A 24,703-nucleotide genomic window follows, 5' to 3' on the forward strand; every position below is an offset into this window, starting at 1 on the left:
TAAACCACAACCCCAGTGTAACTAAAAACAGAAATTGCTGAGCTTTGGGGCACCTTTCAAATTTGTATATCAGTATTCCAGCATACCCTACGTGTCCCATTATTTGTCGTGTGTTTTATTCATAGTGTTATCCTTCCCAAGTGCATCATTTTTCGTTCGAGTCGCCTCTTGGAGACGCTCCCTTGAAGTTGGTGCGTTTCCTGCAGCGTCATCTTTTAGCAGATGTTCCCTAAATCGGCCAGGCAAGTTCCTGTTGGCTGCGGGGTGATTCCCCCACTCCCCTCCCCCCTCCTTTTGCAGACGCTCTCTAAGGCAGCAGCAAGTGTCTTTTATTTTGCGTCTTGTGCGGTGCGCTGCCCTTTGCAGACACCCCCTTGGCCGGAGCCGGGGGTTTGCTGTTTGCTCCCAGTTTCAAATCAGTCCCGGCGTGCTGCGCGCTGCTAACGGCTACGGAGTGGGACTGAGAGAGAGAGAAAAAAATACACAGATAGAGAGAGAGGAAAAGATGGCCGAGTCTCTACCGCAGACTCCAAGCAGACACGAGAAAAGCCTGGGGCTCCTGACCACGAAGTTCGTGTCCCTGCTGCAGGAGGCCAAGGACGGCGTGCTCGACCTGAAAGTGGTGAGAAATACAAGGAGGGAGTAAAGGGGGAGGGGGGGGGCGATCCGAGCCGAATAGGGAAAGAAGGTGGTGGTGGTGGTGGTGGTGGTGGAGGGGAATGTAATATCCATTGAAAAAAAACTGGCGAGGCAGGAGGAAGCGGAGAGGTGGCAGTGGTGATAGTGACACAGGGCCGGCGCGGAGTTTCAGGAAACACGAGGGAGGCAGTGGTACGCGGAGACACAAAAAAGATACAGTCGCCGCGTTCCAAAGTGTGTCGGCGTTCCAAACGCCAGCCTGCTGTAAGGGAGAGAGGAACACGTGCGAACCTCCTGCTGCATCCCATCCGCTGGCTGAGCACTCTCATTCATTCACCCCCCCCGAATCCAGTAGCTAACTTAGTTCAACCAGATGAGCTGGCCTTGTAATTTACCGCCCCCCCCCCCCCCCCCCCCAGCATGTGCCCTGGCTGTGTTTTGAGGTACATAATGAACTCGGCTATCAAGTTGTTCCCCCTGTCTCCCCTAGTGACAGCCCGATGTTTCTGTATGTTTGGGAGGGGGCGGTGGGCTAAAAGCAGCATCCCCACCCCCTCCCCGACCTCACCAGTCAGTTGGAGCATTCGTTCATATAAGATTCTGAGGTGCCTTGATGTGGAGAGGATGTTCCTTTTGTGGGACAATCTCAAACTAGGGGTCGCCCATTTAAGACACATGAGAATTTTTTTTTGTAAAGTGTTGTAAAGGTAGTGGAGACAGAGTCTTCGAATATTTTTAAGTCAGAGCTAGATCGATTCTGAATAAGCAAGGGGGTGAAAGGTTTGGGGTGGGTGAGAATGTGGAATTGAGGTTACAATCAGATCTTATCAAATGAACTAGTTTAGTTGTGTTCTTATCAAATGGTGGAGCAGGCTTGAAGGGCTGAGTGGCCTACTTCTAATTCATTTGTTCAAATGCTTAACAAAAAAATCCAAGTGTTATTAGGGCCACAGCTCGAGGTTTAAGAGTCCCATGCCCTCTTATGACCCACCGCTCCCCCCCACTCTGGGCAAAAAGAGCAGAAATTAAGTATCCATCTCTTGTCGTGCCTCTTGGTTAATTTTCCAAACAGCATTTGCTAAATGGTTACGACATCTGTTGATTTTGAATACGCTGTGTGCTGGTAGGCAGGGGAATTCTGGAAATTGAATGATCAGCACAGCATGTTGGGGATAGTTGGTGTCCATTTGCCATGGTGGTGGCTGTATTCTTTGCACTTGTGGCGGGGGGAATGTTACTTTTACACAGTATTAAACTGGAGGAGAGAGGAGCCTGATCTGGTCTCATGTCATTCAGGACATAGTTGCATGTTGCTGGATTCGCTGCTGTGGCGTGTTCACTCTCACAGAGACATTGATGAAACCCGCTGGGTAATAACTGTTACTCGGGTTGGACAGGTAGACCTTCACTTTGCTGCAGAGTTTGGCAGAGCCTGAGACAATGCTGGAGTCTGTTCAACCAAACACACACACACACACACTGTTACTCTGATGGTTCAGTCGCTCGCTGCATTGTTCAGTGCCACACACAGTTTACCAGAGGTCAGGGGTTCAATTCTTGAGCTCTGCTGAGCTACTGCATCCCAGCCAAGACAGCAGCGGAGTCTCAACTTCTGTCACTGCTCCGGGTGTCCCTGTGAGAAAGGACCCATGGGAGATCCAATTAAGATATTGCTGCTTAAAGTGCTCCAGTCAAATAGTTTGGTGATTTTCTGAGTCCACCGAGGAGGATTGCTCCATTGGGCTGTGTTGCAGAGCATGGCTCCTGGCTGGAGTTCAGGAGAAAGGCGGGAATTGTATCCCAGGTGGAACAGTCAGCATCCCTGCAGCATTGCCTTAGCTGCTGTTTTGGGGGTGTCAATATGTGTAACGTTTCTTAATTGATTTAATCTTCTGGAGTCAGCATTCTGATTCTGGCCCTTGTGCCTGACTCACTCAGTTAAAGAAACTGTGACTGAGCCTGTCCAATAACATGTATAAACTACTGTTCCCTCCTTGGACCTGGGATCTGTTGATGGTTTTGCTTGTTCCAAGGCATCACTGCTCTGTACAATGGCATTTGAAAGCTTCATTTCCCACTCTGCTGATCCCAGCTGAGGCAGCGGCCAGGGTGATGCACTTGTCCTCGGTACCCCAGGCTGAAGGGGTGGGAGAGACATGCAGAATCACACAGGTTTTCCCTTACTAAGTTTCAGTGTCAGCATTGAGAGATGCTGTGATTCCCTCCCAGTTCAATAACCCGCCAGCGCTCCCTGCCCTTTGGGGTGAATGAGTCACTGCAGTTAGAATTGGGGAAAACTCGTGGCAGCATGCAGAAGGATTCTTTATGTAGTGGAGTGACAAAATGACACCATGAGGCCACTAGTTGCAGCCAAAATGGTGCTGACTGGGTAATTCTGTTGTCAATCATTCCTGGAGGCCACATTGCTGTAAGTGGCTGGGATTGTTATTACGTGCTACCTGTTATTGTATAACTCTTCTCCACTCACTGCATTATTCTGGAGAAATAATCCTGTTGTACTCAGCGGGGAGGAGGAAGACTTTGCTGCAGTTTTAGTCATGAGTTTGGAGACTCTAAATTTTAAAGGCACAAGTCCCGCCCCCACCTCCTCCTCACTGGCTGTCTCAGTGGTGGCATGTGATCAGTCCGAAAGAGGTCTCTTCTTGAGCTTCAGGGATGAAGCTCAAATTGTTCGAAATATCCAAAGGCTCTTGTTGCCCGCAGCTTCAATGTTTTTGACTTGGTAAACCACACCAAGACTGTTGAGATTCCAGCTGTTATTTGAGGGTATTTTGTCAATATGTGCCGGCACTGGAGTGTTGGGCAGTGCTGCTGGATGTGTCTCTCGTGTGCTTTCTACTGAGCGGAGGATGATATTACAGTGACATATTGCCAGCCCTTCTGCAGCCCTGCCCCCCCTGTCACCAGTGAAGGAGCTCTGTTCCCTTCATGATGCCCTGTCAGGAAGTGAAAATGGCCTTGGTGGGTCAAAGGTGACGGAGTATTAAGGGGGTGTCATGGGTTCCTGGGGAGTGGAATAGTTAAGTCCATTCATGACATCCCTAGCATTCTTTCACCTTTGACCCTGAGAACCCTTTGTAACTCCTGTTAATGTTGTGAACAGCCATAATTAAAGGCTGGTTCGAATTTCTGTAACTGCTTCGTCCCAGCCCTTTTCTCCTTTGCAAAGGTGGAATTCATTTGAGTAAGCTGCTCACTGATGGCCAAACTCATTGCAATTTTCTCTTCCCTCCTGTGTAGCACTCTGTGCCCTGGCACATCCCTTGGGTGAAGGGGAGGAGGAGCCTGGCCTGTTGCTCAGAAGTATAGCATGGCGGTTCATTCAGCCATTGATATTTCCTTCAACGTTTTTCTGACTTGGCCATTCTGCTCCAACTGATGCTTGGGTTATGGTTCAAAGGTTAGGGATAACTCACCTATCTACCACTATTTAGCAACTACACTTGGCATGAACAATGTGCATTGATTGCATGGGGATATTCAGTGTGTTAATATGGCAATCACCTTGTTAAAAATAATTGCTAGTTAAACAGGTGATGGGTGTTGATTATCCCATCTAAATAGAATAAAAAAGATACAGCTGGAACACTTTGTGTGGAAGTCAGTAGCACTGAGGAGTTGTCTTGAAAATAAACCAGCTTGAACCAAAAGACCAGCCCTGGATTAATTCTTCCATCACAACCTCTTATTGTGAGTAATACAGTGGACTCCCAGTTCCTCCAGCTCCCTCCCACCTCAGACTGTTCACAAGACTTGCATAGATTCTGTTATATACCCAAGGCTAGGCGTGAGGTTCCCGGCCCAGATGAGAGTGCTACCACCTGGGTTAGCATGGGTGGCTGGATACTGAGGCAGGCACCCGGCTAATTTGATCAGCTTTCTTTCTCTTCTCCCTAGCCCAAGGGCGCAGCTAACCACTGACACCTTCACTTGCCTGATCAAAGTGACTGTGAAACTTTCAGATTGTCACTTAAGAACCCATTCAGCTCCTGATGTCGTTGAGTGAAGGAAGCCTGCCGTGCTTAGCCCAACTGGCCTGTATGCGACTCCAGTCCCACCCCAATGTGGTTGATTCTTAATTAGCCTCTGAAATGGCCTACAAAGCCGCACAGACTTGCTGAGTATATTCCCTGATTAAGACCACTGTGGGACAGACTGCAACAGTTCAAGATGATGGCTTCCTACCCCTTCTGCAGGGATGGCCAGTGGGGGCAGTGCCCGGCTGGTGATACCCACATCCTGGAAATTAGTTTAAATAAAATGTGGCGGGGATTGATGAGCAGTTGGCGTTGGAACATTTTATTGCTCCCTGGTCATGTCATTCCCCTTGGCATATTGACCAGCCTATGTTGGCATTGGGTTCGTGGACAAGGCAGCGTGTAAGATGGCGGTGAGGGGGGCGGTGCAGGAGCTGTCAGCTGTTTCTGCTTTCCACCATTTTTCAGGTCGATGTTTCATTCCCACTCTGTTAAAATTGAGAGCCTTGTTGGGACACAGTTGGCGCTGCCCTGCTGGTGTGGGTGCTGGGCATTGAGGTAGGAGCCTGGGCTGATCGATGAGTTTTCTTTCTTCTCTCCCTAGCCCAGGGACACAGCTACATCTGCGGCTACACGTCACCCAGGTGGGCTGTTTTGGGATGGAGAGCCACTGCGATTAACCATGCGGCTGTCACTGCCAGGATTGGCCAACTCAGAGGGAGAGTGGGGAACAGCACCACCATCTTGTGGTGCACGTGGCTCTGCCACACTAGTGGCACCTTTCAAGTAGTATTTAAAATGATGCCTAATGAGCTGCAATAAAATCTGATTTACTAATCACTCAGTGCACAGTCTCAAAGCTCCATGGGGTACGAGGGGCACCTTTCCTTCTGCTTGTCCCCTGCTTTATACCCGCCTCTTAAGTGAGCAGAGGGAAGTTTTAGTGCAGGACCTGTTTAGGGGGGAACTGTCTTTTAGATTCGACTGAATCTGTATCCCAGAGATTTGCACTGTAGGCTGACAGACACTTCAGTGCTGTACTGAAGGGGTGCATCACCGCCAGAGGTGCCGTCCTTCGGGTGAGACATTGGAACTGAGGCCTTGCCTACCTGTCCTAGCAGTTTAGGTACTTGTATAAGACCTCGGAGGTGGGCTTTCCTGCCTGTCATTCCTTTCTCCAATCAATGCTGACCCATCAAAAAACTGACTATTAGCTCACATGCCTTTTGTTCCAGGCATGAAGAATAGTTGTATACATAGATTATTTCACTCCAAAACAAACCTATTTTTTGTAAATGTCATGCTTCAGGTTGTTCTTGAGAGATGGCCCAGGTTGCTGCTTAATATAAACGTCTTTTAAATGGAAGAGGGTGAAAATTTGGTACCTCTACCCAGGGTGCAGCCCTCCTGCCTCTCATTGGGTGAAACTTTTGCGGGTTAATGGACCTGTTGCCAGACACCAATCTGTTGTGGCAGCCATGCTTGCTGAGTAGATTGTGGTGGTTGGCAGCAGGCTCGGACTGGCACCGGTGGGGGAGGAGGAATCTGGTCCAGATGCCTGTAACACATGAAATCAGATGTGTGGTTCTTTTGATTCAGCAGATAAACTGGGGTGGGGGGAGGTGCAAGGCAGAGGATCTAGGAACTTGTTATTTCACAGGAATGGTGGGGGTGTTCTAGGGTAATCTCTGCAATAGTGTGCCCTGTTGACAGTGTTGTGTTTTATTAAGTTTTTTTTTAAATCAAAGATTCACATGATGAAAGCAAGCTGGGGAGGTGGGAGCCTTGCACTGACTCTGGGATCAGCATTCAGATCCAGTCAAGTTCTCGTCCTGTCAGTAAAGTGTTGGGCTGCTCTCTGGAACGAGGCCTCTGTCCTGCTTTAGTGCTCATAACGGAAGAGCTAAATGGCAGGGTCATTCCCACTGTGGGGAATGGTTGAGGTAGTCAGTGGAATCTGCCTCGCTGTGCTGCCAGCCCCTGAGAGCTGCTTCCTGATTAGTGGGAAATTGCAGCTCCCTGACTGGTGCATTTAAACCATTCAGGAAGTAACTTTCCGAATCCCCAGGGTGCCGGGGAGGCGAGGGAGTGGGTGAAGGACCAAATGTCGGGGCAAAGTGGGGTGGGAGGGGGCACACAATGGGGCGAGTGTCTGACGCCATTGCTATGGAGGGTGCTCTGATGAAGGGCACCGAGCTGGGCAGACGGTGCTAAAACAGTCTGACTCAAACTATATACCACATACTGAGCGCAGAACTGTCAGATTTCAAATATTACTTTAAAGCACCACCTTCTAAATATGCAACTCGCAGAATTCATCCAAAGGAGTTTGCTGCATTTTGGCATGTTAATTCCAAATGCGACTAGTCACGGTCCAGGTAACCCCTATCTTGGTACCGCATTATAGGTGAGACTGGGTTATATCGTAGCTGGCTCCTAGCGTCCAGACGTAATCCCACCAGGGTCAATGTTGCGTGCATCCCCCAACGGTTTTCAGCCCGCTGCCTCCAAAATAAATGAATAAAGCAGGTGCTCTGTCAAATCAACCAAAGAATTAAATGGCTGCTTTTAATTTTTTTTTTAAATGGTTGGCTGTGTTTGTACCATTTGTGGAAAGGAGGTTTTGGGGTCTGAGATGGACACAAGTTCTATCGAGCTGTGTGTTATAGTGCACCAACTAATAGCTGGGCCTCAGTGGATCAGCAGCTGAGGAGTGCCTGTGGCCTGTCAAATAAGCGAGACCATGATGAGTTCCTGACAGGAATGAGGTATGACAAAACAAGCCCTGGCCTTGCTCAAGGCTTTCAGAACGTTACAGCAATGTGACGGGCCCTTGTGGGGTGGGGGGATGCTGGATTGGCAGGGCCTTTGAAGGGGGTGGGGGGGTAGAGGTGGATAGTAGGCAGGTCTCCTGGGAGGTGGGGGCGGTGGGAGGCTAGATGGACAGGGCCCCGGGGTGGGGGGGTTGGATACACAGGGCCCTGGGGTGGGGGGGGTTGGATACACAGGGCCCTGGGGTGGGGGGGTTGGATAGTGGGCGGGCTCTTTGGGAAGAGAGAGGGAGTGGACTGGGTAGGCATGGCCCCTGGGGATGAGTGTGGAGGAGGCTGGATACACAGAGTTTCTTGGGGATGTGGGGGGCTGGAGGGCTAGGGCCCCTGGTGTGTGTGTGTGTGTGTGTGTGTGGGGTGGTGGGGGCGTGCGGGATGGCTTGAGGCCCAGGCCCCGGTTGGAGGGATAAGGGCCTGGTGGAGGACTCAGGCCCAAGGATGAGGCGAGCAGGTGGACAGGGCCCTGTTTGGAGAGAGCGAAAGGACAGGGTCCTAGGAGGAGGTTGGGGGAGGAGAGGAGCTTGCTGGAGGGGTGGGTCCCTGATATTTGGGGGAGTGGGGTGGGTGGGGGGGGGGACATGTGGGCTGGGGCGCATGCATTAGATTTTCAGTAATGGAAAGTGCTGTTGACTTTGGGGAATCCGTGCTTCTCTTACAAGCAGCTCTTTGTTCAACTAGAGATGTTGGGTGAGTGAGCTGATCAAATTGGATATCTGAGCAGTGTCTTTCAATATCCTATCTTGCCTCACCTCATCTGAGCAAGAGAGAAGCACCAGTGGTAAGTAGTGCGGCGATGCCGTGGCGACAGGGACCAGTGGTGCGGCGATGCCATGGCGACAGGGGCCAGTGGTGCGGCGATGCCGTGGCGACAGGGGCCAGTGGTGCGGCGATGCCATGGCGACAGGGGCCAGTGGTGCGGCGATGCCGTGGCGACAGGGGCCAGTGGTGCGGCGATGCCGTGGCGACAGGGACCAGTGGTGCGGCAATGCCGTGGCGACAGGGACCAGTGGTGCGGCAATGCCGTGGCGACAGGGGCCAGCTGTTCTGGTCTACTTCCACTACTCGCTGTGACGGAGGGCAGGGGTTATCAGACTGGGGTTGAGGGTGGGGTGGAGTGATTGGTGTCCTCCCGGTAATGTCTCCCTGACTCCTCTAGCTTCATGGTGCGGTCAACTATTGGTTACCCGTCAGAATCTCTGTTTCTTCCCCCCAAAGAGCGAGGCTGCCTGTCTGACTCAGATGTGTAGCCAAGCGCTGGAGGTGGCATCGAGCCACAGTGCCCGCTGGTTATTTACTGTAAGCCGGCAGAGCCCTGCTGCGGCTCACAGACACCCAGTATTCAGATCTGGAGCAGCTCTCCCTGACATTGTGGGCCAAATGCCCGCCACTGACCCATTGGAATGGGAAGTGGGGGTGCCGGGCATCAGGACAATCCCAGGATGGGCCCTTGGTCTGTGCTGAGTTAGTTCGTTGCAGAGAGCTCCAGGTAGGCCATTGTGGAGAATGGAATCAGCTGAACTCCCAGGCCTTGTTAGCACTGACCCTGATTGAGAGTTGAGACACTTGTGCCATTTGTCCAAGTGTCCAGTGGCTGGTGCCCTGACAGGTGAGGGTGAAGGTGTGCCATGGGTGACGTACCGAGAATTGAGATTATGGACGCTCCCCATTCAGACCCTGTCATTGTATTAGGTACCACCCCTTCCCCCAACCAGGGCTGGTGAAGGTGGGTTAAAATGACTTGACATTCCCATTTGTCATAGCCAATCAGTGACAGCCCTGCACCTTGGGCAAGGGTTCGAGAGGGTGGTGATGCCTTGCACTGTCGCATAGTCTGGCTGCTCTTTGCACGTGAATCGCAATTAGGCCCGCAGTGGGGCAATAGCCTGGCAGGAGCCAGTGCCAGCAGGAATGGAGGGTCAGAGGGAGGTGCTGACTACAGGGGAGAAAGTGAGTGATGGGACAAGGAAGAGGCCCACAGAGGGTTTTGTAGAAATGTTTCCCTACGCAGGGGAGGACGCGGGCAACTTGTTTGGCTGATGCAGGGGACTTCCCTTGAGTTCCAGGGCGTGGGACATTTGTATTCCAGTGGGGAGGGCGCAGCACTCTAAGATGGCCAAAGGCGGCTCCCTCCTCCCCACAGTGTGAACTCTCCCTGGACTTGGCACTGTCTTGTGGGCTCTGTCACCAAACAGCTGGGTCTTTCATTCTGTGGGTGGTTCTGTCAGAGTTAGAGTGTGAGTAGAAATTGGTGGGGGGGTGGGTGGGGGGGTGCAGGTGTGCCAGTTAGAGAATTGTATCTGTGGCTGTAACAGCAAAGAAAACTGTGTCCATGTGGCATCCGCATACTTAGAGTGGGCATTGCCAGGCATCCAGTGAGACCTGGGATCCTGGCTGAGGAAGTGTTCTAAGCTCTTGGCATTGAGGCCAAATGTAGGACCCCTGCTATTTCCCCTGGGCTGGAATCAGCTAATTCAACTAGAACGTTGAGACCAACGCAACTCGAATGGTTTTCTATGCCAGCACACATTGAACCTCCTGACGTCCGCAGAGAAAGCAAGCTCCCCGGAGAACACCGCAGCTGACACAGGACCTCAAAAGTAAACCCCACACATCCATACAAAATCCCGCAGCCCCTACTGGAACACATTCCACAGCCTACAAACTGACGACAGCCCCACCTTTCAGTGACACACCTGTTTGACTGCAGACATCACCAACCATAACCTGATAATATAACCGGGTGGCAAAAACCCAGGTTTCAAACTTCCACAGAAAATCTGGGCAGCCCTCAACCACTTGAGGACGGGTCAGGGAAGATGTGGCCACTTGCTCCACAAGTGGAACATGAGGAAAAGCTCAAATTGTGACTCTAGCCGCCCAAGACAGATCATCTCCTACGTACTGAACTTGTGCCCTGAGAGATCCATTCTGGGCAGCATCACAACCATTCAGACTGTCAGCCCGAGCATAGAACTGCAACTGCTTCCCCAGTCGTAGGGAACCTATCTATCGATTTCATTGCTACAGGCTGCTGAAAAAAACACATTGTTGAAAAAAAAAGGCTTTATTAAAAGAAAAGTAGAGTTTTAAAAGTAGTTAAGCTAACGCTTTATAAAACACTGGCTGGAGGCCCCCAGTTGAAGTATTGAGGGCACCACCTGTTTTGAAGGACTTCGAGAGCCAAGAATGATACCAGGAATGAGAGACTTCAGGCCTGTGGAGAGACTGGAGAATAAGAAGGGAATGTTAAGGGAGATGCTCAAAATGATGAAGGGTTTTGATAGAGTAAGTAAGGAGAAACTGTTTCCAGTGGCAGGAGGGGCAGTAACCAGTTGGCACAGATTGAAGAGAAGCGATGAACCAGAGGAGAGATGAGAACTTTTTTTCACCCTGAGTTACAATGTGAATGCTCTGCCTGAAAGAACAGTGAAGCAGATTCAGTAATTCGGAAGGGAGGCAGATATACATTTGTGAAGGGAATTTTCAGATCTGAGGGGAGTGAACTGGAGACCGCGACTAATGGGGCTAACTCTTGCAAAGAGCTACCACAGGCCCAATGGGCTGAATGGCCATCTTCTGTGCTGCAGTTTGATTCTACAGATTGGCCTGAGCTTGAAGCAACCTTGAATGAGTAACCTTGGGGGAATCCCAGTGATTCACTGAGCTGAGAGTTTCTGTACTGAATGGGGGGGAGGTTGTTATTGGAAATCATGCTGCCCTGTGGTGAGGGTTTTTGAGGGTGTGGAGAGGAAACCTTCCGAAGCATGTTACACTCCTGAAAGTAAAGGAGGCGGAAGTTTCCTTTATGGAGCAGTGAGCGACTGCAGTGTGTAGTATGGCATTGAGCCATGCCAAAAAATGATAGCCTTACGTTTATATTGCACCTTTTGTGGCCTCTGGATACCCCAAAGTATTTTACAACCAATCTGGCACTTTTGAGGTGTAGTCACTGTTGTCATGTTGGAACATTGGCAGCCATTTAGTGCACAGCAAGCTCCCACAAACAGCAGTGCATTAATGGTAGTTGAGGTGTTGGTTGTGGAATTAACACTGGCGAGGACATGGGGAAGGGCCCCCTGCTCTTCGAAATAGCCCCGTGGAATCTTTCACACCTGCCCGAGAGAGCATCGTGGTCTCAATTTAAAGCCTCCTCCAAAAGATGGTTCCTCCGACCATGTAGTGCTCCCTCCGTACTGGAGTGTCACCTTAGATTGAGAGTTGAAGTTCTCCTCCTTTCGAGCAGAGAAGGTTGAGAGGAGATTTGATAGAGATGTTCAAATTCATCAGGGGCCTGGACAAATTAGATAGAGAGAAACTGTTCCCGTTGGCAAATGGCCAAGAACCAGAGGGCACAGACTTAAGGTGATTGGAAAAAGAACCAATGGCGTCATGAGGAAAAGATTTTTTACACAGCGAGTGTTTGGGGTGCGGAATGCACTGCCTAAGAGTGCGGTGAAGGGCGATTCAATCGTGGCTTTCAAAAGAGAATTGGATAAACACCTGGAGGGAAATATTTGCAGGGAAGTGGGGCTCGTAACAAGCCAGCATGGGTTTGACAGGCCGAATGGCCTCCTGTGTATAAGCCTGTGAACTCCTGACAGGCTGACTAAAACCATAGGCTTGCAGCATCCTTTGTGCTGAGGTGGCAGTTGACAGTGAGTTTTAGCCCCATCACTTGGCTGATGGGGACACGACCAGGATTCACACTGCTGGTAGCCATCTGGATGGCTGCCTAGGTATGGGCTATAGCTGTGATGCCCTCTGTGGTCAAGTAGTTTGGGGTCCTAACTCAAAACTGGCTCTGGTGCCTGTGGGACCGTATGCCAGGCAGAATTGATGACCTTAGGGGGAAATGGGAGGGGATGGGGGTTGTCGGGGAGGGATGCGGAGAACTGAGGCCAGGTTACTCAAGAGTTTGCCCATCTCTGTCGCCTACGCATTTTGGGAAGCTGACAGAGCTGGCATGCAGCTCCCTCTGCCTGCCAGCCTGAGGCGTCCATCTGCCATTTGGCCCCGTGTTCCCTGCTGCACCAGGCTGTCAGTCAGCAGGAGCCCACAGACACGTCACTTGAAAGCTGGCGAATGTGTCAGCGGCCCATTGGACAGTAACAGTGAGCAGTCCTCCAGTGACCCAGATGTGCCTGCGTGGGATTTTCCCCAGGCAGGGGGAGAGCTGACTGAAGTGAGCGAGCTTTCTGCTTTTTTCAGCGTTTTTGTTTCTTTTCTCAGTTTTTGATGCTTATTTGAGCGCCTCTTTTTTGGGGGCGGGGGGGGGGGGTGTGGTGGTGTGATTTACGACAGGTGCTTCCCGTCCACTGTAAAACCCTATGGAGCAGATAGAGAAAAGTAAAGGCCCAGACTTCACTGGAGTGGCTCTGTTCACTCTGAGCTCCCTCTCATTGGCTCTTTAACCATCTCCCAGCACTTTATCCAGTTCAAGAAGCTCAAAGGTAATCTGGCATTATGATGAAACACATGTCCCGATTAGGGATTTAGCATATATATCCATATGACAACTCAGGATCTTCCAAAGCACCTTGCAGCCAATGAAGGACCTTGGATGTGCAGTTATTGTTGTGATGTAGGATACACAGACAATTTGTGCACAGTAAGTCCCCACAAGCAGCAATGTGATAGTGACCACGTTATCTGTTGTAGTCATGGAATCCAGAATGGGTACAGCACAAAAGGAGCCATTTCAGGCCATCATGTCTGTGCTGACCTTCTACAGGAGCAATTCATCTCTCCCGCCTTTTCCCCAAAGTCCTGCACGTTCTTCCTTTTCAGATAAAGATCCAATTCTCTCTTGAATGTCTCGATTGAACCTGCCTCCACCACACTCTCAGGCAGTGCATTCCAGATCTTAACCACTTGCTGCGTGAACAAATTTTTCCTCATGTCACCATTGCTCCTTTTGCTAATTACCTTAAATCTGTGCCCTCTGGGTATCAATCCTCCCACCGATGTGATGTTGGTTAAGGGATAAATGTTAGCCAGGACACCAGGCAATTCTTAAGGTAGTGCGGTGGGATCTTTTACGTCCAGCTGAGTGGGCAGGTGGGGTTTCGGTTTAATGCCACCATCTGAAAGATAACACCTTCTTCCAACAGTGCGGCCCTCAGCACTGCACTGGAGTGTCAGCCTGGATATTGGGCTCAAGTGTCTGGAGTGGGACTTGAATCCACAATCTCCTGCCTCAAAGGTGAGGGTGTTACCAACTGAATCACTGCAGACTAGCAACCTCTTCTGTGAGGGGGATGTGGTGGGAGATTGAATTTCAGGCCTGCCTTGAAGCAAGGCCATCTCGAGATATGATTGCAGCTGGTGGTGGATTAATTGCCTGTTCCTTTCTCTCCTCCTCTTGCGAAGGCCCTGGGGAGATGGGCTGGGTTACACATGGGCACTGGCTGTCCTCTCATGTCTCAATTAAGCGGTCGTTCTGCACTTGAGTCCCAATTGGCAGGTTGCTCATCTGCCCAGGGCACACGTAACCATGTTGCCCACACTGATCGATCTCTGGGTAGGGATGAGAAGCGGGCGCCGAAGGGCACTGAGGCTAACTATTGCAGTTCCCCAGGATTAGACCAGCTAACTCTGCCCAGACCAGGGATTTGTCCCTGGCACCACCTTGTGGTGCAGTGGGCAGTCCGTGAATGTGAATTTTGCTGAGCTTGGGGCTGAGATGAATGGGGTTGTTTCAGAGTAGGCCAAGCTTCACTCCATGTTGCGCATACAGCTCCTGACAGGAGGTACGGGATGGGATTGGCGTGGGGGGTAGGCGCGTGAGGAAATGGAAAGTGGCCCAGTCTCCCCAACACTTAACCTCCTTCACCTTGAGCACAGGATGAAGGAGATGAGCAGACTGAAGATCAGAGGATGTGGAGCCGAGGGACAGTTAGCAGAATGGATAGCAATCAAGAGTGCTTATTCAGCATGGGAGATGGCGTTCCACAATGATAAGTGCTGGGATGCCGCTGTTCACTGTCTCCTCAGCAATTTGGACTCTGGAATCGGCAGTACGATTTCACAGTTTGCAGGTGACACCAAATTGGGAGAGTGGATGTATTAATACAGAGGAGGATTGTGATAAAATATAAGATGATTAAAAGCTTGCTGAATGGGTTAATAAAAGTCTTCAGTATTGACGAGGGGGAGCTGCTGTATTTTGGTAGGAGTAGGGAAACCACATAGCTCTTGGAAAGTGTGTCTAAATGGGGTTGCGAGACATTGGGATTTGCGGGGAAATCACAAAAAAACCCCACAAATCACTAAAAATAGTAACACCGCTTAATTAGACCATAACGCAAACAGAGCACTGGAGTCACTATTAGAGGAACACAAGCAGAGAAGTTAGATTAAACTTATACAGAACCTTGGTTAGGCCAAGGCACATGTGGAGTCTCCATATCAGAGGAAATATATAGTTGCTGGTGAAAGTATGAAAAAGATTTACTAGAATGACACCAGAATGGAGAGGTTATGCTGATCAGGAAAGATTGAACAGACTGGGGCCATTTTTTCCTGTAAAAGAGAAGACTGAGGGCTGACTTATTGGAACTCTTAAGGATTAGGAAAGGGTTCGATAAGGTGGACATAGGGTAGATGTTTCCACTTTTGTGGGGAGAAGAGACAAAGGGCCACAATTGTAAGATAGTCACTAATAAAAATGAGGGGGAGATGCTGGCCTAGTGGTCATGTCATTGGACAAGTAATCCTGAGGCCCAGGGGACATGGGTTCAAATCCCAAATGAACAATGGTGGAATTTAAATTCGATTAATACACCTGGAATATAAAGTTAGTCTCAGTAATGGTAACATTGACAACTATCATCAATTGTAAAAACCTATCTGGTTCACTAATGTCCTTTTAGGGAAGGAAATCGGTCGTCCTTACCTGGTCTGGCCTACATGGGACTCCAGACCCACAGCAACGTGGTTGCCTCTTAATTGCCCCCTCCATTCAGTTCAAGGGCAATTAGGTATGGGCAACCCTTCTCAATGATGCCCACATCCCATGAAGAAAGCAAAAATTCAATAGGGAATTCAGGAGAAATTTCCTTACTTAAAGGGTGGCTGGGATGTAGAACTCACTACTACAGTTAGTTGAAGAAAAAAGCATAGAAGGATTTATGGGGAAGCTCGATTAAAAAGATGATGGAGAGATGAATAGAAGGATGTGTTAATAGAGTCAGGTAAAGTGGGGTGCAACAGTATACAGCAGTTGGGCTGAATGGCCAGTTTCTGTGCTGTATATTCATTGTAAGTTTTTTTTTGTGTTCAGGCAGCAGATACTCTGGCCGTACGACAGAAGCGGCGAATTTATGACATCACCAATGTCTTGGAGGGAATCGGGCTGATCGAGAAGAAATCAAAAAACAGCATTCAGTGGAAGTGAGTACATCTGAGAAAACGAGGGACAGCGCAGATCTTTAATAATACAGCATTTTCTGGTTTTCCTCTTCTTCCCTAAACTTCTCTCTCTCCCTCCCTCCCCTCTCTCTCCCTTCCCCACCCCTCTCCCTCCACCCTCTTTCTCTCTCCCACACCCTCCCTCCTCCCTCCCCGCTCGCTCTGTCCCTCCCCGCTCGCTCTGTCCCTCCCCGCTCGCTCTGTCCCTCCCCCCCTCGCTCTGCCCCTCCCCCCCTCGCTCTGCCCCTCCCCCCCTCGCTCTGCCCCTCCCCCCCTCGCTCTGCCCCTCCCCCCCTCGCTCTGCCCCTCCCCCCCTCGCTCTGCCCCTCCCCCCCTCGCTCTGCCCCTCCCCCCCTCGCTCTGCCCCTCCCCCCCTCGCTCTGCCCCTCCCCCCCTCGCTCTGCCCCTCCCCCCTCGCTCTGCCCCTCCCCCCCTCGCTCTGCCCCTCCCCCCCTCGCTCTGCCCCTCCCCCCCTCGCTCTGCCCCTCCCCCCCTCGCTCTGCCCCTCCCCCCCTCGCTCTGCCCCTCCCCCCCTCGCTCTGCCCCTCCCCCCCTCGCTCTGCCCCTCCCCCCCTCGCTCTGCCCCTCCCCCCCTCGCTCTGCCCCTCCCCCCCTCGCTCTGCCCCTCCCCCCCTCGCTCTGCCCCTCCCCCCCTCGCTCTGCCCCTCCCCCCCTCGCTCTGCCCCTCCCCCCCTCGCTCTGCCCCTCCCCCCCTCGCTCTGCCCCTCCCCCCCTCGCTCTGCCCCTCCCCCCCTCGCTCTGCCCCTCCCCCCCTCGCTCTGCCCCTCCCCCCCTCGCTCTGCCCCTCCCCCCCTCGCTCTGCCCCTCCCCCCCTCGCTCTGCCCCTCCCCCCCTCGCTCTGCCCCTCCCCCCCTCGCTCTGCCCCTCCCCCCCTCGCTCTGCCCCTCCCCCCCTCGCTCTGCCCCTCCCCCCCTCGCTCTGCCCCTCCCCCCCTCGCTCTGGCCCCTCCCCCCCTCGCTCTGCCCCTCCCCCCCTCGCTCTGCCCCTCCCCCCCTCGCTCTGCCCCTCCCCCCCTCGCTCTGCCCCTCCCCCCCTCGCTCTGCCCCTCCCCCCCTCGCTCTGCCCCTCCCCCCCTCGCTCTGCCCCTCCCCCCCTCGCTCTGCCCCTCCCCCCCTCGCTCTGCCCCTCCCCCCCTCGCTCTGCCCCTCCCCCCCTCGCTCTGCCCCTCCCCCCCTCGCTCTGCCCCTCCCCCCCTCGCTCTGCCCCTCCCCCCCTCGCTCTGCCCCTCCCCCCCTCGCTCTGCCCCTCCCCCCCTCGCTCTGCCCCTCCCCCCCTCGCTCTGCCCCTCCCCCCCTCGCTCTGCCCCTCCCCCCCTCGCTCTGCCCCTCCCCCCCTCGCTCTGCCCCTCCCCCCCTCGCTCTGCCCCTCCCCCCCTCGCTCTGCCCCTCCCCCCCTCGCTCTGCCCCTCCCCCCCTCGCTCTGCCCCTCCCCCCCTCGCTCTGCCCCTCCCCCCCTCGCTCTGCCCCTCCCCCCCTCGCTCTGCCCCTCCCCCCCTCGCTCTGCCCCTCCCCCCCTCGCTCTGCCCCTCCCCCCCTCGCTCTGCCCCTCCCCCCCTCGCTCTGCCCCTCCCCCCCTCGCTCTGCCCCTCCCCCCCTCGCTCTGCCCCTCCCCCCCTCGCTCTGCCCCTCCCCCCTCGCTCTGCCCCTCCCCCCCTCGCTCTGCCCCTCCCCCCCTCGCTCTGCCCCTCCCCCCTCGCTCTGCCCCTCCCCCCCTCGCTCTGCCCCTCCCCCCTCGCTCTGGCCCCTCCCCCCCTCGCTCTGCCCCTCCCCCCCTCGCTCTGCCCCTCCCCCCCTCGCTCTGCCCCTCCCCCCCTCGCTCTGCCCCTCCCCCCCTCGCTCTGCCCCTCCCCCCCTCGCTCTGCCCCTCCCCCCCTCGCTCTGCCCCTCCCCCCCTCGCTCTGCCCCTCCCCCCCTCGCTCTGCCCCTCCCCCCCTCGCTCTGCCCCTCCCCCCCTCGCTCTGCCCCTCCCCCCCTCGCTCTGCCCCTCCCCCCCTCGCTCTGCCCCTCCCCCCCTCGCTCTGCCCCTCCCCCCCTCGCTCTGCCCCTCCCCCCCTCGCTCTGCCCCTCCCCCCCTCGCTCTGCCCCTCCCCCCCGCGCTCTGCCCCTCCCCCCCGCGCTCTGCCCCTCCCCCCCGCGCTCTGCCCCTCCCCCCCGCGCTCTGCCCCTCCCCCCCGCGCTCTGCCCCTCCCCCCCGCGCTCTGCCCCTCCCCCCCGCGCTCTGCCGCGCTCCCCCCCCGCGCTCTGCCGCGCTCCCCCCCCACGCTCTGCCGCGCTCCCCCCCCGCGCTCTGCTGCGCTCTGTCGCTCTCCCCCCCCCCCCCCCCGTGCTCTGCCGCGCTCCCCCCCCGCGCTCTGCCGCGCTCTGTCGCTCTGCCCCCCCCCCCCCCCCGCGCTCTGCCGCGCTCTGTCGCTCTCCCCCCCCCCCCCCGCTCTGTCGCTCTCCCCCCCCCCCCCCCCCCCCCGCTCTGTCGCTCCCCTCCCCCCCTCTCGCTCTGTCGCTCGCCCTCCTCGCCTCGTCTCTCTTCTCCCCCCCCCACCCCCCCGGCAAAGTTGTCTTATCCAGTGTGAGACTGGATCGCTTGTGTCTATCTATTGCAACTGAGGGGCTAGATTACTGGGGTGGGAGGAGCTGGCGGCCGGGTCAGTGTGAGGGTGGAGCAGGGTCGGTAAGTGGGGCCGGGGTCGCTGCGTAATTTTGGGGGCCTGGGGCGATGTGCAGTCCGGGATCGGTGTGTGGGGATGGGGAGCCAGGGTGAGGAGAGCTGTCAGTTTGTGGGTGAGTGGCCAATATTTATGCAGCTCCCGTTTACAGCAGAGTGTGTACAGCCATCACCTGTCTATTGAGAGAGGTATAATTAAGAATGAGTTAACATCTTGAAGTTTAAGTCCTGAGCTAGGGTCACAGGGGTAGGGTGGGGGAGAGGTTGCGGACTGAGCTGTGATTTTTGTGATTGGCTCTGCTGTTCGATCCCTCTGACCTGCCTCTGAACCTGGTACCTCTGCTGCCAAGTTGAACATTTCAGTGCGTGTTCCCAGTACAGTGATGCCGCATTCACCACAGGCCCTTGCCTGTGCCACCCACACGTGTGTGGGTGCTGAGGCCACCTCTGTTTAATCTTCCCTGTGTTCACCTCCAGCACTGACATCCCCTATTGGCTAGTTTCCTCACCAAGCGGGAATTTCTGGCTTTCCGAGCACAGCTTCCTGTCAACATCCGACCTTCGGGATAATTTGTCAGCTCATTGTGGATTTCCTCAGGGCTTAGCTCTGGCATGCAGAGTTTTATGGGAGCGCCATTGCTCCTGATACCTCCCTTTTGATCCTCAGTCTTGCCGTTCCCTCAGGCTCTCTCAGGTATCTTGCTCAATTACATGCTTCTTTCCCCGCACTGGCGCTGTGCTTTCGTGCCCAGCTCAGTTGATTTTTGATCGTGAAAGAGAAGGCAGCTCCCACCAGCAGCAGGCTGACTCCTCCAGTTGTTCAGGCAATGAGAGTAGCACTCCACGCACAACCTCTGCCTTCCTTGGGTTTGGAGTGTTTGAGTGGGGAAGGTGTGGGTGTTGACAGCATTCACTCCAATTCCAAATCCTTGATCTTTGTCACACTGATGAAGTAGCGGATCCCAAACCCTGACAGAGTTGGAAAGCATACTCTTTATCCCTCCATTTCTATTTGTTGACCCTCTGTGTGTTTTATCTGCCAATTTGTCACTAAATGAGATCGCAAAGTGGGAAACAGGTGGAGGCCATTTAATTCCTCCAGACTGTTTCACCATTCAGTGAGAGGGTGGCTGATCTGTGAGCGAATTCCATAGACCCAACTTTGCCCCTTTTTTAATTTATTTATTCTTTAATGGGATGTTGTTTTCCTCTGTGGGAGAGTCTAGGACCAGAGGACATAATCTGAGTAAGAGGTTGACCATTTAAAACAGAGATGAGGAATTTCTTCTCTCAGAGGGTAGTGAATCTGTGGAATTCTTTACCGCAGAGGGATGTAGAGGCTGGGTCATTAAGTATATTGAAAGCTGAGACAGACAGACAGATTTTTAATCAGTAAGAGAATCAAGGGTTATGGGGAAAAGACAGGAAAGTGGAGTTGAGGATTACCAGATCAGTCATGATCTCATTGAATGACGGAGCAGACTCAATGGGCCAAATGGCCTACTTCTGCTCCTATGTCTTAAGGGATGTGGGTGACACTGGCAAGGCCAGCATTTGTTGCCCATTCCTAATTGCCCTTGAACTTAGTGGTTTGCCAGGCCATTTCAGAGGGCAGTTAAGAATCGAGCACATTGCAGTGGGTCTGGAGTCACATGTAGGCCAAACCAGGTAAGAATGGCAGATTTCCTTCCCTAAAAGGACATTAGTGAACCAGATGGGTTTTTAGGACAATCGGTGATAGTTGTCATGGTCACCATTACTCAATTCCACATTTATTCATTGAATTTAAATTCCGCCAGCTGCTGTGGTGGGATTTAAACCTGTGTCCCCCCTCTGGATTCCTAGCCCAGTGACATTACCACTCTGCCATTGCCGAATGAGCTGTTATTCACTTTCACCTTCCCCTCCCCTGTGTGTGAGTCCCACAGTGGGATTGGTGAGGACAGGGCCCCTGCAACATTAAGACAATTATTTTTATGATTAGCTTTGTCTTTCCTTCCGACCTTGTCACCATAGTCCTGAGACCAAATGGGGTTTATGGAAATGGTGGCATTTATTTAATGGGGGTGGGGGGTGATGGTGTTGGTGGAGTGGGAGCAACTCTTCCTAATCTCCCTATTGGCTTGTTGTAAGATAGTGTCCAGTTGGCTGGATTTGACTAACCGCTTGCCCAGTCTTCCCTCTGTCCCCGTTACTCCTGAGGGGGGCTGTCACCTTGGCCCAGGTAGCCACCCTGCGTGTGCGATCAGGCGGTGAGTGATGGCTGACTATTCGCCCTCAGTGGGCATCATCACCGAACTGGATTCTGTCTGGTCATGGCGATTACATTCCTGAGCCCTTGTGATTGATGGGACATCACAATGGTTGCTAACTCCACTAGGTTGAAATGCTGTGGCACCCTGCCAATGCTACCCTCTCCCAGAGAGAGGACCCTCAATTGGTCCAGTGTGTGTGTGTGTGTGTGTGTGTGTGTGTGTGTGTGTGTGTGTGTGTGTGTGTGTGTGTGCGTGTGTGTGCGTGTGTGCGTGCGTGTGCTCCAGCCTGTTTGCAGCCCTTCACGGGCAGTAATTTGCACCTTTTTTCCCTCTTTGTTTGCGGTCACAGAGGAGTGGGGCCAGGATGCAACACGCGGGAGATTGCAGACAAGCTCATTGACCTGAAGGCGGAAATTGAGGACCTGGACCGGCGGGAGCAGGAGCTTGACCAGCAGAGAGTCTGGGTCCAGCAGAGCATTCAGAACGTGACAGACGATATTGAGAACAGCAGATATCCTTCGGCACTGCCTTCCTGCTCCCAGTCCACTTGTGCTTTTTGTTGTGACCCATACACACTGACCATCTTGAACTGCAGCATCCCATCTGGTCAGCATTCACTCAGTGACCCTGAGCCTGAGACAGGCCATTGCTTCTGTCTGGTTTAGTCATGCAGCTCACAGAGTGGAACCCTGCCCTAGGACATCAATGCCAGCTCACCCAGCTGCACTATTGCCCCCCTCAGAGAGTGTCCTACCTGCCCAAGAAACACTTGGCCGCACCGCACTCCATCTGCCTGTTCCCCTGTTCCTGCTCCGCTCTCCACTCTGCCCACTCCCCGTGCCTGCTCCGCCCTTTCGCTCCCCACTCCGCCCCCGCTGCCCACTCCCTGATGCCTGCTCCGAGTCCGTCCCCATCCCCCGCTGCTCACTACCCCCCCGCCCCACTGCTGCTCGCCCAGGCAGCCAGGTCATGCTTCACTGACTGGGAGGAAATGAGCTCTTGGCGTTGTCTCTCCTTAACTGATCTTCACGTTGGCGTATGTGACACATGAGGATATGTGCCGATGTTTTAAAGGTAAGAAATGCTCGTCTGTGTCCAATGGAGTAGTTCCCAGGACCTGATTGGAGGGTGGAGGGATGGAGTTGGGATAATCCTTGGAGGCAACGAAGGAACTGGATACCAGACAGGCAGACACAAGGTTTAGGGAGCATGAATACAGGGACGGCCCTGAACAAATGGTCAGTTTGTAGTGTTCCATAGTAAGTCAGCCCCCCTGCCTAATTATTCTCCCCCAGAGGGCTGAGTTTCTGTATTTGTGATGTGAGGAGCTGGGGCGGGGGGGGAGTGTGGTGCCTGCAATTTATTTCCCTGTTTACACTTGCAGCTTCACACATCATAGGGCTCTCTTACTCCTGTCCCCTCAAGACTGGGTCCTCCCCCTGCTCAGCACAGTGACAGTTGGTTAATCATCCTCGCGGCTGGCTGTTGCTCTCTCAGTAATGTCTTCTGTCCCCTATCTGCAGGTGATACGCTGTTAGCAATCCAGGCACCCTCAGGCACCCAGCTGGAGGTCCCCGTTCCAGAAGGGGTGAGTACTTCACTTGACATATTTTGCTTTTATCATATTTTCATACCTCGCCTTCACTCCCCACTTCCTTGTACCTCTCCCTCCCCTCCAGCTTCCCCCCGCGCCTCCCTTCCAGCTCACCACCCCCCCGACCACTCCCTCCCTGGCAGCTTGCTCACATGCTCTTTGTGTTCTAGGCCCTGAATGGACAGAAGAAGTATCAGATTCACTTGAAAAGCACAACTGGTCCCATCAATGTTTTACTGGTGAACAAGGACACCTCATCCTCCTCCCCAGTAGTGGTGCCCGTGCCCCCACCTGAAGACCTGATCCAGTGCCCTCCAACATTGCCCACCACCCCACAGAGGCCGGCGCTGGCCAGTCACTCAGAGGCCAAGCCAACGTCACCTGCCCGGCCTGCCTCTCCGTCCACTGCCTCACAGATACCTCCGCCCCAGTCCAGAGCTGCCACACCCACAGGTGAGCACTGTCTGCTGCTGCACGGTGAACTTTGAACTTCAGGGCCAGAGGTCGCAAGATAGATGGGGAAGGGTGTGTCTTAATGACGTGAACTGAGTCAGTTTGTATGTCGCTTTTCATTTATTCTGAGTTAGAGGAAATGTGCCTCTTACCAGTGAACAAAAGAGAAATATGGCAGATGCTGGAATCTGAATGAAAAACAGAAATACTCAGCAGGCCCGGCAGCATCTGAAACTCTGTAACATTTCAGGTCAATGAGCCTTCATCAGAGGTGCTGATGAATTCAATCACGTGGGCTGCTTTGTCCTGGACAGTGTCAAGCTTCTTGAGTATTCTGGGTGCTGCAGTCATCCAGGCAAGTGGGGAGAATTCCATCACACTCCTGACTTATGACTTGTAGATGGTGTAGGCTTTGGGGAGTCAGGAAGTGTGTTACTCATCGCTGAATTCCCAGCCTCGGACCTGCTTTAGTATTTCTGTCACAGGCTTGCTCCACCTCTTCTCTCTTGCAAGTAACCTTAAATTTTGTTTCACTTGGACTCTTAAGGACATAAATAGGAGCAGTAGAAGGCCATTTGGCCCATCAAGCCTGATCTGATTGTGGCCTTAACTCCACTTTCTTGCCTGCCATACAATCCTTGACTGCTATCTAGTTCAAGAATCTGTCTAACTCAGCCTTGAATAGATTCAATGACCCAGCCTCCACTGCTCTCTGGAGTAGCAAATTCTTAAGATTAACAACCCTCAGAGAACCCTCCATCTTCAATGGGAGACCCCTTATTGTAAAACTGTGCCCCCCTAGTTCAACCTAGCGAACCTTCTCTGAACTGCTTCCAATGCAAGTATATCCTTCCTTAAGTAAGGTGACCAAAACTTCACAATATTCTAGAGTACAGTATTGCCAATGTCCTGTACAGCTGGAGCAAGACTTCCCTACTTTTAGTCTCCACCACCCCCCCCCCCCCCCCCCCCCCCCACTTTGCAATAAAGGCTAAAATTCTATTTGCCTTCCTAATTAATTGCTGTACCTGGAAGCTAACTTTTTTGTAATTCATGTGCGTGGACATTCAGGTCCCTCTTACTGCAGCATTCTGTAGTTTTTCTCCATATAATTAATATTCTGCTTTTCTATTCTTCCTGTCAAAGCGGACAACCTCACTTTTTCCCACAACTGCCAGATTTTTGCTCACCCACTTAACCTAACTATATCCCTTTGCAGACTCTTTGTATCCTCCTCACAGCTTGCTTCCCTACCTCTCACTGTACCATTAGCAAATTACCTACAATAAATTCAATCCCTTCATCCATGTCACTAATATAGATCATAATTAGTTGAGACCCCAGGACTGATCCCTCTAGTTATAGTCTGCCAACCTGAAAATGACCCATTCACCCTGACTCTGTTTCCTGTTAGTTGGCCAATTCTCTATTCCATACTAATATCACCCCAACACACTGAGCTATTATCTTGTGCAACAACCTTTTTGTGGCACCTGGTCAAATTCCTTTTGGAAATCCAATTACACAATATCGGTTCCCCTTTATCCACCTTGCTCACTATCTCCTTAAAAAAACTGTTGTAAATTGGTCAAACACGATTTCCCTTTCAAGAAACCGTGTTGATTCTTCCTAGTTGCATTATGATAAGTACAACTTCCTTAATAATGGATCCTAGCAATTTTCCCAGTGACAGATGTTAGGCTAACTAGCCTATTGTTTCCTGCTTTCTGTCCCCCTCTTTTCTTGAATAGAGATTTTACATTTATGGATCTCTGATCTGCTGGGACCTTTCCAGTGTCTAAGGAATTTTGGAAGATTACAACCAACATATGCACTATCTCTGCA

The 24,703-nt window shown here is 52.9% G+C and overlaps 1 protein-coding gene across 2 annotated transcripts in view; it reads left to right on the forward strand.

Moving 5' to 3' along the window:
• The first annotated feature begins 249 nt into the window (after positions 1-249).
• e2f4 (E2F transcription factor 4) overlaps positions 250-24,703 on the forward strand; it is a 40,451-nt gene continuing 15,997 nt past the window's right edge. The window contains exons 1-6 of one of the 2 annotated variants that reach the window (XM_041192734.1): positions 263-622; positions 15,750-15,859; positions 21,161-21,322; positions 21,842-21,885; positions 22,335-22,399; positions 22,576-22,858. In XM_041192734.1, coding sequence (XP_041048668.1) covers positions 506-622; positions 15,750-15,859; positions 21,161-21,322; positions 21,842-21,885; positions 22,335-22,399; positions 22,576-22,858 — 781 coding nt within the window. In that variant the 5' untranslated portion in view covers positions 263-505. Of the gene's footprint in view, positions 623-15,749; positions 15,860-21,160; positions 21,645-21,841; positions 21,886-22,334; positions 22,400-22,575; positions 22,859-24,703 lie in introns of those variants that run through there. The other variant, XM_041192735.1, reaches the window with a different exon arrangement.

The sequence above is a fragment of the Carcharodon carcharias genome, chromosome 7 (genome assembly GCF_017639515.1).
Source record: "Carcharodon carcharias isolate sCarCar2 chromosome 7, sCarCar2.pri, whole genome shotgun sequence".
NCBI classification, from domain to species: domain Eukaryota; kingdom Metazoa; phylum Chordata; class Chondrichthyes; order Lamniformes; family Lamnidae; genus Carcharodon; species Carcharodon carcharias.